Genomic DNA, 15,291 nt, shown 5'->3' with positions numbered 1-15,291 from the left:
CATGTTAGATAAGCAACATGCAAAAATAAAATAGATACAAGTAAAAACATTGCTTAACAAAGAACTTTAGAAAAAAATTGATATTTTTTGTATTAAAGCCTTGTAATGTTTACTTATAATGTGCCAAATTTTGTGAACACATATTTACTAATTTAAAAGTAATAGCATGAAAACTGTAACAAGTACAAAAAAAGTTTTGAGGTCAGTCCTAGGTTACCAAGCTTGTGCTGAAAGAGTTTTAATTAACTAGAATTGCATTTAAATACAAACAAATTTTTAGCATCTCCAATGAACACAAAACAAATAAAAAACTAAAATTTAGTTTAAAATAATTGTTTCTAAAATTTCTAATTTTAATTTCGTTTTTTATTAATGATATTCAATTTATTTTTCACATAATTCACTTGAAACTTGTAGTATAAAGCCATTGCTACATTCTTAATAGGAAATTGATAAGTTTTTCATTTTAAAAAATTAACTCAACCTTGTTTTGTATCTAGAAGCATTGAAAACTTATTAGTAGTCCAAATCCTTCCAAAAAAGCCATCAAATATGTTCCTTACAATTATTAGTATTAATTCAAATAAACCGATGAGTTTGTTTTTTTAAATAAAAGTATGTGAGGAGTAATACAAAATAATTAGAACAATATTTCATAATGTTACATTGTTTAAACTTCTTGTACCAAGAGAACAAGAAGTACTGTTCTATTTAAAGCAAATACACAATACTTGTGCATTGTACAACTTTAATTTTTGTAATGTATCATAATAATAATAAATTGACCTTTCAGTTGCAGTTTCTCATTGTTTAATCTTAATTATTAATATTAAATCTAAAGACTAATTACTTTTGCTAATAATTGGTTTATAGATTTGAATAATTTCATACATCTAACAACAATGTAGAGTTCAAACTAATTATCCCATTTTCTTCTGTTAAAAATTATTATCAATCACTTTTTTTTCAGCATACTTACAATATTGGAAGTAATTACAGAAACATTTGAAAATATTTATTATTCTATGACAGTGGCAATTTCGGAAAACAATCATTCTTGTGTTATGACAGTTAGTTAAAGAAACATTTAGTATTGTGTAAGCAATATGGTATTTATGGTAATAACCACTGTGCTAAAAGCAGTTAGTATTTATAGAAACATTAAGAATTATGTCATGAACTAAAGCATCTATAAGCTAAAATAAATTGCAGATGTAGAATTTATCTGCTGTTTTTTGTTTTAAAGATACAAGTAAAGTGGAGCTTTGGATACTTTTTATGAAGTATTTTCACAATTTTGTTTTTATGCTATGCAATTTTACCTACAAACTGTATGATCAGTGCCACTTTTTTTCACAGGTACATCAAAACTCAGTATTTGTAGTCCTTCATTACTTCAAAGCATTTTATACAAAGGTATTCTTAAATTTATTCAACTCAGTATGATACAACTCATTATTATTCACTAATTTAAGAGCATGCCTGTTCAAGATTGTGTATTTTGTAAAGGCAGATTTACAGCAAGAAAATTTAGTGAACATGCTTTCCTTATTCAAGAGACGAGTACCCCAAAGTGGTTAAGTATTGTTCTCCTCGTATTCATCTGTAAATTTAATGTTACCATGTTTTTGACTTCAGTAAGTCTGAAAATTCTCAGCTTGTTTACATGTTTAAACAACTGTAAAAATATCATCAACACGCTAACTATAATAAAAACAGGAAAGAATGAGATTGGGCACTTTAACCACTGTTTCTCATGAAAACAGAGAAAAGTATTAAGTAGAATAAGTGACAATCTAGCCTCGTCATTACTACATCAAGGTATTTACAGATATAACCACTGAAAAAAAAAGAAAACAGAAATCACTCACTAGCAAGATTTAATAAAGTTTTACAAATTTTTCATAAACCATTGACTTTACCTTTTCTGTTGTAAAAGAAAAAAGAAAGAAAATTATATAGTTTTATTGTTTCATGTACAGGGTATATGTCAATATGGATTCTATATCTAATCTGGCATACACTTCATCATGATAAATGACTTTTTAAATTAACATATTCTTAAACTAAAAATATATTTCTTATAGATACCTCCTCTCACAAAAATCTTTCTCTGCTTAAACTGCCCTCTATTAATGCGATTTTTTGCTTGCCACTAGCCTTGATACATCCACTTATCTCTACATACTAATATGCAAATGATTATGCAGCAACAATTGTTAACAAGAGTACAACACTACCTCTATTGTCTCTAGTGCCCACTTTAAGCTTGTAGGTATTAACCACCTCGAAATTGGTCAGGTCGTGCCAAATCACACTGGAAATGTGAGAGGGAGGTAAGTTTCTATCATAAATACATTTTCAGTTTTGGAAAAAGTTAACTTTTGGTGCAATACCTTATCTCCTTTCACAAAAATTAGAATCTCACATCAAAAAGGTGGAAGGCTGATGAGAAAATGATTTCCCTGTAAGAAGTGCCCAAGAGAAAACCATAGAAAGTGAGGAGTTAAAAACAACACTCCTGTGGAGACTGCACTATTTCTGAGCTAGGTATATTACTCACCTTTAGCAATGTGTCACCAAAAAAGGATGGAAACATCAAGGTACCCCCCCAAAAAAAGACAAATAATGGAATCTTCTGGTGTACTGTGGCTAGGGCACAACACATTACAACTGGGAGTTCAACCAACCACAACCAATACAAAGTCATGCAATAGGAAGAGGTTCCTCTACCTTTAACCTCATAAAACAGGTACCAGGAGAGAATAGGAGCTACCATACCAATAACCCAAATCCACATGCACACACTTCCAACACATCTGCCAGGAACTGACATTTAGCAAATGGCAAGTAAGTGAAGAACTCAGGTGGGTGTTCCTCTTTAGTTCAAAACCAGGAAGCATTAAGAAGTTTTTGCCCAGTCAGTGGGACAAAGAGAGTACCCAGTCTTCCACATGTGGGATCCACTGAGAACTTACACCATGCACACAGTAGGAAGAGGGACTGATATTTGGGGTTGTATTTCAGTCCAAAACCTGGTGACACTGGGAATTTATCATCCAGTCTGCAATATTAGGAGGGTGGTATCCAAACACATGTTAACACTTGTGTAGCTTGTCTGGCTCCAACCAACACCTGGCAGATGGGTAAGATGGAAGGTGCCTCATCCAGAGAGACAAAGTGTGATATATGGTGGAGGGAGGAATACATCCAACATGCAACATTTGGAAATGTGCATCAGTTCCATACCAGGTAGGGCATCACACCATCTACATCAGCAGAATTCCACTACCCTGCTTTCAACTTTCTGTGAAAAGTGGAGGAGAGCAGACAGAGAGATCAACAGAAGTAAAAGACTGACTAGGTGCATTAAAATAAGAGAGAAAGATTGTAATCCAAGAGCATACGCTCTATGAAACAACCTCTCCCATCAATATCAGTACCACTCCAGAAGGTATTATTTCACTAGTCTCCCCAAACTAAAATTGGAGATGGCAACTGCTCAATGAAAGCATCAAGGTCTGAGTGATCATAGGTCTCTCAAGAAGACAAGTAGAGAGAACAAACAGTGATGGTATAACTCAAGGAAAAGCAGATGGCCACAGCTTGCAACAGTGTATCAAGTGGCAAAGATAGGGTGGACACATGCTGTTCAACCAAAAGTGCTACTCCTCCATGCATTCGTCCATCACACAACCTGTCATTACGGTATTACGTCATCTGCCAAAAGATGACTGTATCGACTGGTTTCAAAAATTATTCATGTAAAGAAAGACACACAAGATGATAAGATTCAATAAGGGTCTTGATGTCATCCAAATAAGAATGAAACCTTGACAGTTCTACTGTATCAAAGCAGCCATTTTTAATTAGGTGGAGAAGAATTGGGCAGAGAGCCTTTCTGTTTTTGACCACATGATTTACTTAATTTGGACAGGTCTCTGTTGGTGGATGTAGATTCCAGAAACTAAGGGCATAAAGAAACAGTCATTCTCTGTCTTGGTAATGAAGAAGATCAACCTGAAGAAATGTCAAAAGACAAAGCCCAAGGAAGTAGATATGGGGAGCCACTGGAAGGAATAGTGGGAACAGAGATGGCAGTAGATGTTGACTTGTCAATTCTCTTAACCATGGAGGGCATAAGACTCTTCAAATGGTTTGAGAATGACTCTGTTGGAAGCACAGACACATCTGTCTGCACTTGCACTGTAACAATGGAATGGAGTACAGCAGCATATGTCCAAGATGGAGTGAGGGACAATAACTTCTGAGCATCTGGGTAGATGTTGTTCAAAGTCTTCAAACATTGCACTTTTTTTCCTCCATCCATTTAAGGCAAGAATTAAAGTAAGATGGGTGTAAATCACTACACTTAACCCAGTGTGCTTCCAGTTCACATTCTTAGGTGTCATGGTGTTTGCTACCACAACGAGCATATTTCAAAGAACAGGTCTTCCAAGCAACCAAATTGCTGATACTAGAAACATCTGAGAGGGTTGGGAATATAGGACTGCACCTTACAGTGCAGATAACCTGCCTTGACAGTGGCATGACAACACGGTGCTGTAAACGTCAAAATCAGAAAATTCATAAGGCAGCATTATTACACCCTCCCAAGTGGAGATTCAGCACACTGCAGAAACTCTTTTACTAAAGAAACCAGAAAAGATACCAGACTCGAAAATGTGCTTTAAAGCCCTCTCAACACTAACTCCTCTTGAATAATTCAAAGTTACATGGGTATTAACCTCAATGGGTAATTCCCCAATGGTCTTTGACTTCAAGAGTTTGGTGTGTTGTGGTGTTGATGTTTCCAACAAATTGTCTCCAGAACAAAACTTCCTTATTGACATTGAGGAGCTAGCAAGCCTCTCTAATCCTTTTTGAGAAACAAAGACATCTGCCCAAAGGATTTCTCAGACAATGAATGCATAATGAAAAATTAAGACATGGAATCATACTGTGATGGTGACTGTATAACAGAGTCATCCATACGTGGTTGTTTACCAATTACCTTTTTTTTTTTTGGATTGGGGTATCCTATAACAGAACGCATCAGACACAGTGTCCACAACACCCATTGAGAACGTTCAACACTGGTACTTCATTGATCCTAGGCAAAGTGGACCAGCCAATGGATTGGAGGAAGGGGCACCCTAAGGCTGCCCCTCTACAGGAATTCAAAGCCTATCTTCTCCTTCATGGGTTGCCACAAGTAGAAAATGCATGGGTTGACGTTTAGATCCCAAAGGAGGTAAATTGAAATTAAAGAACACTCTCTGAAAGGTCCCCACACCACGTACAGGAATCCACCTCAAAGGGTGGTGTAGTTCTGTCATAAAAAAAGTTACATAAAAGAGATGTATCAGTGTGGTAAAATTAACTGTGTCCAATCATGAGTGTGACTGAATTTTAGTCCATTAAGTTTAAGTAAGCAAAGCAAAGGCAAATAAATAAAATAATATCCAAAAATTATGAAAGTATTAAGCATGTATATATTGCAAAGAAAAAAGTGACACTGTTCTTAAGAGTTTACATTTAAAAAGTCATATCACATCAAAAGAGAAAATTAAAAAAATACTTCACAGGAATTGTCCAAAAGTATAATTTAATTGTATCACATACAATCTATAATGTTAAACTTATCTAGACACAATCTATAGACAATTCTGAGATGCAATTAACTGTTTCACTGTTTTAACACAATAAATTTTCCTAATCTATGACAAAAGCCTTGCCCATTTATCCTTAACTTTCCAAGTAGTTTTCAAAACAATATGCTCTTACTTTACATATATATTTATAATGCATTGAGTCCAGTGCTTCAGGCACAAGCATGCAAGTGTATGGGAATCTGCTAATACCTTCCCATTGTGATGTGTTCATTTTCAGGGATGAACAAACTTCGTCATACAAACTAGGCAATAAAACAATAAACTTCATAAGAAAGGCAAACAACTAAAATTGTAAAGTTAATGAAATTGACAGTATTGCTATAACTAATTCATTTAATAAAGAATAAACAAGGTTTCACACCATTGATTTCATATCCCTATGTGTTGATGACTTAGCTACAGTGAATGTTATGGAAGAGAAATAACAGATAAGACAAACTTTTAGCTTCAAATTATTTTAAGTGTTCAATTACAAGGTTTTAGAACTTAGGCAAATGAAATATGTGCAATAAATAGAAGTATTTTTATACTTTGCAAGAAAATCATCCTGCACTCAGATTAGCTCTATTGCAATGGACTCAGTATAAAATACCAAATTTTATGTACATTTGCACATTAAGTATTTATATTAAAAATAAGAAAAAGAAATATCACTCTTTTTTTTTTTTTTCTTTCGAGAATAACTCAGATTGTAACATGAAATTACATTTGTTTATCCTAAGTAGGTTTAAACTTGTAACAATATGCATCTATTTATACTTAAATTTTATTGTTTTATTGCCAATTTAACCATGTCTGACTAATATTCATGCCATTATAAGTTGGAATTCACTTGGGGAATATGGAGTTCATGTTACGTTATCAAATTACATTACCCATGAACTACTCTTAACTGCTTGTGCACATGCTTCATGAAACATTTTTATTACATTACTTTTATTTTATCTACTCAAACCTTAATTAAACTTCGATTCATATTTTTTAGTTATTTTCATAATAATAAATACAGAATAAACATGAAAAAAGTACTTCACAGATTTTTTTTTCTCTCAACTATCAATAACACTTTTTTAATATGAATGCTAGTAATGCACTAAATTTTTATTTAAATAAATAATGCACAAAAGAACAACAACATGCAAAAAGCAGACAATTTTACCTAACTATCACAATTTTTAATTGTGTAACAAAAGATACTACAAATTATCTTTCCTGTGTGAACTAATCTTGTACTGACAGTAACAATTACAATTCTGTTCAGAAAATAAAGTAATATAATACATCACTTGATAGATGAAAACTTTGGCTTTCTGTTGGTTATACATAACATAGTTTTAAGTGCAAGAGAGAACTATTAAAAAATCGTAAAAGAGAGGATGTGATGGATGACTGTGACAAGAGAGGAATGATTTTCTATTTCACGGCTCTGTAACCAAACAAGATTTAATGTTATAACAGTTATGGTTTGTTTGAGCAATGATTATTTTGTAGTGAATAACTGACTTTAAATTTTTTACTTATTGAGAAGATGCCTCACAGTAGAGGAATTTCAGTATATAGTTTTAAGATACAGATTATTAGCTTTCATTTTATGCTATGCTATTTGGTATAACATAAACAAAAAGTAGTTTATTAAATTTTGAATGTAAGTCAGTAAAATCTTATGGCATGCAGTAAAGGGTGCATATGGTGATAGGGTTAACTTAACAAAGGCCTTGAGAATCCATAGACAACCTTTAATTATAAATTCTTTGTGTGTGTGTGTGTGTGTGTGTGTGTGTACAACAGACTTGTAATGCTTACTAAAACGCTGCTAAATTTCATGCAGTTATATTAAATAAATTCAGATTTACAAAATGCAACACATAAAAATTGCCCACCCATATTTAAAGAGCATGTAAAATTGTCAAAAAAGAACACATACCTTTTAAAATCCTAGTAAGAGCCGAGTTCCTGTAAGGAATGTAGTTCTGTTTTCGACCTCCATCAGCACAAAGGTTACTGATTACATTCCCCAAAGCAAGAAGACCTAAGTTTATGTTAACACCTAATAATAAAAAGAATGGGGTGAAATTCTATGACAAAAGTTACCTTTTATCAGTTTAACTACAATGTAAGAACATTTAAAACTAGTCACAACTAGCAAAACATGTATGGTATTTGTCTTACCTTTTACTTGAATTCTCCTTATCACATCATTTTCATATACACAATTTAAACCACTCTTTCTTGCAGCTATTATGTATTAAACTGATAAATACTGATGTATTTGAAAAAAAAATTTACAAGGTCAGAGAAACAAATTTATGTAGACATAATTTGATTTAATAAACTACACATACAGCAAAGAATAAGGTAATGGTATTTATAAGTGTTCAGAGAAGGAAACAGTCATGAACATTTAGTGTGTCATTGTTTTACGAGTTGAAACAGAAATGAAGAATAAAATCTGTAGTAAAGAGAAAAGCATTTATTGTGTACCATACTTGTTACACTGAAATGTTTGATAAAGTAAAAAATGAGTAAGATGATTCTGAACTGAAAAGTCAATATGCAATCCAGATTTCTCAGATAAAGGCCTTTCTAATGGTGTGAGATTTGTAGAGTTTGATCAAGAAATTTGTGAGAAAATTTTCCAGCAAGCAAATGGAAATGTATTATTTATATAGCTGTAATATTAAATTGTATTCAAGCTAAGGAAAGTCTAAGATAATATTTCTTAAATTTTTAAAACTATCTAGAGCATATGAAAACAAACTATTACCTTCTTTAAACCTGTCCCCTTGGGACTTAGTTTTTCTCACAGTTTCAGATCCAGCCAGATCTACCAAGTGGAGTTTGGAAGTCCTTTTATGTCTTCAAAAACAAAAACAAAAATAACTAAAAAACAATAATAACAATAATTTGTGTATGTGCTGAATTCACGGGAATCTAAATATAAAAGTATACATCTTATGGAAAGTTTGAAAAACATCATAATTTCTGATAATTCAAAATTTTGGTAAAACACTTTTTCAAAAGTTACATATGCAATTATGTTCATAAGACTACAAGAACCAAATTAAAGCTTTGAACAGTTAAAGTGTAAGACTAATACAATTCACTTAACATGTACTGAGTTTCATTAATAATGCAACAAATAATAAAATGAGTTGTTTCACACAGGTTGAGCAATAACAGTGCAAACATGCCTGGGTTTTAGTAATGAGTATTCTCTGAAAACAATTCAGTAGTTCAGATCACATGTCAGTATTTAAACCGGTCAAAACTTAACAATCCCTTGCTGTTGTACATAATGCGAGTGTATGGAAAAACTTTTGTTTGCAGTACACACTGTTCCTTCAGTCTATAAAATGTCAGGTTTTAAAAGTTTAATTTCACCACAATGGTTGATGCAAGAAAGCAGAGATCAGGAGGTCAGGATGCTAATGACACCAATCAGGGTCGAGGCACACTTTGAGGTGCACCTTCATGCACAACAATGCACATGGCAAGGGTGTGTACAAATTGTTTGAGTGAAAACAATGTGAATGTTCTGGATTGGCCTCCATATTTGCCTGATATGAATCCCATTGAGCATCTCTGGGACATTCTGAATCAGTGCATCCATCATCGGAATCTTGCCACCAGCCATTTTGCTGAACTATGTGCAGTACTTCTGGCTGAGTGGGACATCATTATCCAGAGGAAGATTGACAATCTGGTGACATCTGTGCCATGTAGGATCCAGGCTCTTCTGGCAGCAAATAGAGGACATACCCATTATTAATGTTCTGGACAATGAAATCCTGATTAAATTGTTTGGGTGCAGTTTCTAATCAAATTTGAATATTGTGTAGTGCAAAGACATGATGTTTTCATGATATGTATATTCAAAACATATGTTTAACCTAGTGAATTAAAATTGTGTTACTGTATGTGCATTGTTGCATTTTTAATGCCACTCAGTATATGATTACCTTTACAAAAAATGTCATATAAACTGCCAAAATGAAACATTCCTATATTTAGATATGAAACCTTTTTTTAGAAACTGGTAAATTGTAAATTCCAAACCTTGTAGCAGATTTACAATAAGTTTATTACTAATGTCACAAAATGCTCAGACAACACAGCAAATATGTCCTTGTTTCTTGAGACTGAAAAGTATTATGTTAAGATTTCTTTACTGTAACTTTTATTCTTTAAATTAATACCATAAACTGCATGTTGAGCTATAATACAAGTACTAGATATCTAACTGTAGTTTTACTTTGTATGTACTAACTTTTGAGTCTTTTTTCTTTGATAATACCAACTATAAGTTCTCAAGAATTTGTATATTTAAGTTTAAAAATTTCCATAATTTCCTTCTCAAAATATTTTGTAACAAGCAAAAACAGATATTATTTGCATATCAAATTAGTTATTGAAATTAACTAACTCTCCCAGTATCTGTTTAAGGTGCACTGTAAAAATTGCGTGAGATCTACTGGAATTGGCATTCATGGCTGTTGCTCCTTTAGTCCGAGCTTCACAACCTTGCTTTAAACAGCAAATAGCATCTTCAATACTGTACACTTCTACTTCTTCCAATCCAAGAGCCTTTAGAATAACAAGCAACACAAACAAATAATACAAAAATGTCTATATAATTCAACATCAACATTTAATTCACATATCAGTAAGATAATATATATGCATGGGGTTTGTGTGAATGAAATAAAGTTACTTTGATTTTGTATTTAAAAAAGCCAAGTAATCAAATACATTTTTAAAATACAACCAAAATGATAACAAAAACTCAAATTTATTTTAAAAACTGTTTTTACAAGTTATAAAATTAATAATGTCAATTTTAATTTTGATTATGATTAATGACAATATTATATTTCACATAATTTTGTTTCAAACTTGTAGATGAAAAATACTGCTTCATTTTTTACTTTTAACCTGATGTAGACCTGAAGAACATTGCAAACATGTTAGTTCACTGAATGGTTACAAATAAACTGTCTTACAAGTATTATGTAGAATATCAAATATGCATTTAGATAAATTTAAGCATTTTTAATATAAATCATGACTGTAAGTATTGTCTTAATTATATTATCTTAAATTAAATCCTATTTGTGTCACTAAATTTTCTGAAGAAAAAACCAATTGCCCTATTTGTTACAAAAGAAAGAACCTAAGTTAATTTAAATTTTCAAGAAAGAAAATTTCTCTGCAACTGTAAATACATACACTCACCAACACAGAAGTACCAGATTCTCGAATGCGAACAGGTTTTCTCTGTATCTCTGTGCTCAACAAATCATATACTTCTTCATTATAAATTTCCAAAAAGGAAATTGCAACTTGGCATTTTGATTCTTCCACATCCTTTAGTTTCTTAAATATGTCTGTGAGAGCTTGTGATACAATCCCTTGAGTTTCTGTTTCATTAAGTTCAGTATTGGAATAATAATCAGTACCCATTGTGTAGGTTTTTCCAGATCCGGTTTGTCCATATGCTAATACAGTAGCATTGTAACCTATGTGATAAAAAAGCCTCCTATATGAACCTTCCCACAGTCTCTAGTTTGTAAATTTTCAAAAAATGTTGTGATGCTTCCAGTTTTTAAATAAGGAAGATGATGAACATTGGAAAAACTGAAATGTGAATACATTTTATTCTGAATTGTAGACTTTAAATCTTGTTTAAATTTATCTTTGGTTCATTATGCTTTCATATTAACTCTATAATATTGTTAAGATTAGCTCTAAAGACTAATCAATTGAGCTAATAATCAGTTTAAATAAATAAAGTGATTTATATATGAGGGAGCAAAGGTTACTTATATAGTTGTTACTAAAGAAAATATTACAAAGACAAACAAAACAAAGTTAATATTCTCAAAAATCAAAAATGTATGTCCAATAATATTAGCATCTTCTCACAATACAGCTACTAATAGACTGCTATAGTTTATTTCCTTTGTCCATCTTATCACTGGTCTGATTTTTTTTCCAGTCTTTTATTCTCCACTTAAATGCCCTCAGCAATATCTGTTTTATGACACTGTCCACCTACATCATTGCACCCTCTATCTTGATACTGTGTATAAGCACCTCCTTCAGGTAATATTGTCACTCTTTCGACATTGACCCAAACCACAGTCTCTAACACCAGCTCTTCAGTAGGGAGGAAGGAAGAATGGATGGACGGAGGAGGTAAATATCATTAGAAATCCATTTTCAATTTAAGAAAAATGTAACATCCAAAATGTACTTATCTCTCTTCACACTACAACTAGAACTCCACATTCGTAAGGTGGAGGATCTGGTAAGGGCATTATATATACAGAATGTGTCTGTATAGATCATGGTCATGTTAGTAGAAGATTAGGAAGTTAGTGGGGGAACAGTGCTACATCCAGAACAGGTATTCTCTTCATTGGAATGAAAATCACACACTGAATGGAATTAAATGTCATCATTAGTGAGTCCCCAACCAGGTAGCTGATGTCTCACTACTTGGTATTGAATTTATGTAACCATGGCCCTTAAATCCTACTTTGTTGGTTCAGTTATTTGGACAACAATACTTAGTCTTGTATCAAAGACTTCCACAAAGAGCCAGGATGAAGACACAATGCACCACTGTTGAATGAATCCCGACCTGTAGTTATAGAGTGATGCATTCAAAACCACCAGATTTGTGATGAAAAGGTAAGCAACACTTAAGTGGATAAACCTTCTCCTCAACCTGAAGAAATCTGAAAAGCAGCATTCCAAATTGGTAATGATGAGATCCTTCACACCATACTCAATCTAAGGAAACAGAACTTACCCGGTCTGAAATTATTAACACTTATCCTTACTATCCAACCACGTTGGTAAGGTAAATTCCACATTCTCCCAGAATTATAGGAAAGACATGAAACAAACATTGCTCAACCAAGGATTAAAGATGGGACCATTCTGCATTCAGAATTATGAAGAGACAATGAACCCTCTTTCATGAACAATATGCTGAACCAATATTGATCAAAATGAAGGGCTACCCTCAACCCAAATGGATATCTGATCATCAAATCTGAACTGGTATTAATAGTAGCTTGTAGTGTAGGCTGATGATGCTCTTCCAACATTTGGGAAAACAACAACCAGTGGTAAGGAATCCCTGCTCCAATAGTAGAATATAAGGTTGAGAGTGTGCATTGGAGAGTACTGAGGAACAATGCTGTGGAAACTGTATAATAGGTGAACCAAGTTTGCTAAATTTTTAAAAGCAAACAGACCCCAATTTATGCAATTCACTAATCAGCAGTGACAGGCATGATCCCCTTTGCTTCACTCATGAGCAGCAGTCCAGCATAGTACAGTAGGATCAACCAGTCTTCCTTTAGGTGGTATTATGGAACACTTTATTTCCACAGGGACTGTTACAGCATAGGTAAAGTATATTGTGTTAGTGGTTGCTAATGCAGATTTGGTATGATAAAAGCACAGCTGACTTAGCAATACTTGCCACAGAGTGAAATTCTATGAAAAAAAGTGGTAAGGGGCCTTGGAATGTGAAGAAGATATAAGATGAATAAAGAAAATGCTCATCCTTCTTTATTAACTAGTGCATAGTTACAAGAGTAGTTAAAAACTCTCAGATTAGGATACTACCAAGTACTGCAAATAATGTTAAATAAATGTACTGGGAAAGGTCAACATACCAGTCCACACAATGTCATCAAATGGGCAATTCAACTACGATGTAAAGAACACAGAAATTGTGATAAATCTGATGAGATGTGATTCACAGAAACCTTCCCTCTAAACAGAGTTCAGAATAAGCAATATGAATCAATTGCTAAATCCATCCTGTCAAGGTAATTGCAGATACATCCCAGAAACTTGAATAGTCACAATGAATAAAAAAATAATGTCAAGTAATTCTAAGAGCTTTAGTATGTGCAATATTACACTTCAATGTCATCACTAATTATAACAAACAACTGGGATTTAATCAATCATAAAGGAAAGAAATAACAATCAGATGAATCATTGGAAAGGATTTGTTCCCCTTGCTGGTTGCCAGTCTTTGGTAAGTCTGGGCATAGAATGATGCAAGTAGAATGATAAAGCATTCTGTGCATGGACAGTGTAAACAAGCCTGACCAGTCCTGTCTACAGGCCAGTAGAAACTAAAAATAAACCTTAAGAGAAAAGTGATACATTGAATATGAAGGTAAGAACTCAAATAAATGTTGAGAAAGAGCATGTAACACCCCCTTTGTATATCAGTTAGGTAACTCAAATGGTCTTTTTGGATAAGGGACCCAAAAAAATTTTGAAGAGGCGAGGGAGCACTGAAAATCAATGAATTTATGTAGTTTTTTTAATATCTAAAGGTAGTCAATAAAGCTGCCTTATATGGAGTGATTGTGAAAGATATGAAACCATTTTCAAAAAAGCCTGTCAAAAACTGAGTTATGGCTGGTCTGTCTGGACAGTGTGGATTCAAACTCTTTGCAATACCTCACTGTTGATATATGTGTCAATTCTCTTGCTAAATGTCCATTGTGGGAAGACACACAAACTGAAACAAGTACATGGCAACCTTAGAAAGTTAGACCCCGATGATGTTAGAGGCACTGCATAACCTCCACACAAAGAAGCTTGATCTTCAGGATGGATGGGTGTGGGACATTAGATCATAACTGTCTTAACAGGGATGGCTAAAGAGGGAGTGGGCACACCAAAGTTACAGCAGAACCTGAAAGTATATTTGAGATGGTCAATCCAGTACTACTAATAGAACATGATCAGAGCTGAACAAATCATTGCTAGGATCCTGGGTAAAAGACAAATGGGGGGAGACAGATGGATGAATGTATCTGTTTCCAGTGCCCCAGGGTGAGATACTGGAGGCCAAAATGCCAGTTGTTGAGTGTTCTAATAAGTGGTAAATGCATAAATCATTGGTGTCCCAAATCAAGAGCAAATGCAATGGAAAAACCTTCAATGAAATATCCAATTTTTTTCAGGAGAATGCCATTAGGTTAAGGTAACTGATTCACCACCAAATTCAACATCCTCATAACATGGAAAGCTACTAGAATCATATGATGGGAGTGAGCTCAGTAATAGAAGACCTAAGGTTCAAAAACAGAGACCTGGATCAAATGACAACTTGAAAGGAAATGTGAGACACTACTGTAGAACTGTTGGAGCAAAGTATGCTTGCCTTAATCCATCTGTCAATAATTCCAAAACCTTGTGACAGCAAAATATTCCAAAACATTGATGAGAAGGAAAGCCTTTAGCTGTTCATAGCCCTCAGAATTCCTGACCATTTAGATATTCACTTCATTTCTGAAACTCTGAATGAGATGGCAGCATAGAACACCAATCATAACATCTTTCCAATCTAACTACCACTCAAGATTGAAGATGTTGATCCTGAATAAGGAAACTGGGGAATCCAGTGGAGGTCACATAGAGACCACTGAAATAATCTTGTTACTCCCAAAAGAATGATGGATTTGAGTAATAACCACATTCCCAAGAAGGAAGAAACATAGGAGGAGGGGATGTGAATAAGAATCAGACTGCCTGTTCCATAGTGATAAGCTTGATGGGAGTCAGCTGAGCCTGA

The 15,291-nt window shown here is 33.5% G+C and overlaps 1 protein-coding gene across 7 annotated transcripts in view; it reads right to left on the bottom strand.

The window, feature by feature from the left end:
- Positions 1 to 15,291, bottom strand: part of LOC143239435 (uncharacterized) — a 65,462-nt gene that overhangs the window by 17,870 nt on the left and 32,301 nt on the right. For 6 of the 7 annotated variants that reach the window (XM_076480485.1, XM_076480491.1, XM_076480489.1 and 3 more), the window contains 4 exons: positions 10,908 to 11,191; positions 10,099 to 10,259; positions 8,440 to 8,531; positions 7,600 to 7,722 (listed from right to left, as the gene is read on the bottom strand). In XM_076480485.1, the coding sequence (XP_076336600.1) occupies positions 7,600 to 7,722; positions 8,440 to 8,531; positions 10,099 to 10,259; positions 10,908 to 11,191 (660 nt within the window). The remainder of the gene's footprint in view (positions 1 to 7,599; positions 7,723 to 8,439; positions 8,532 to 10,098; positions 10,260 to 10,907; positions 11,192 to 15,291) is intronic. The other variant, XM_076480492.1, reaches the window with a different exon arrangement.

The sequence above is a fragment of the Tachypleus tridentatus genome, chromosome 13, assembly GCF_004210375.1.
Source record: "Tachypleus tridentatus isolate NWPU-2018 chromosome 13, ASM421037v1, whole genome shotgun sequence".
Taxonomy (NCBI): Eukaryota; Metazoa; Arthropoda; class Merostomata; order Xiphosura; family Limulidae; genus Tachypleus; species Tachypleus tridentatus.
This window is presented reverse-complemented; position numbering and strand designations above follow the sequence as displayed.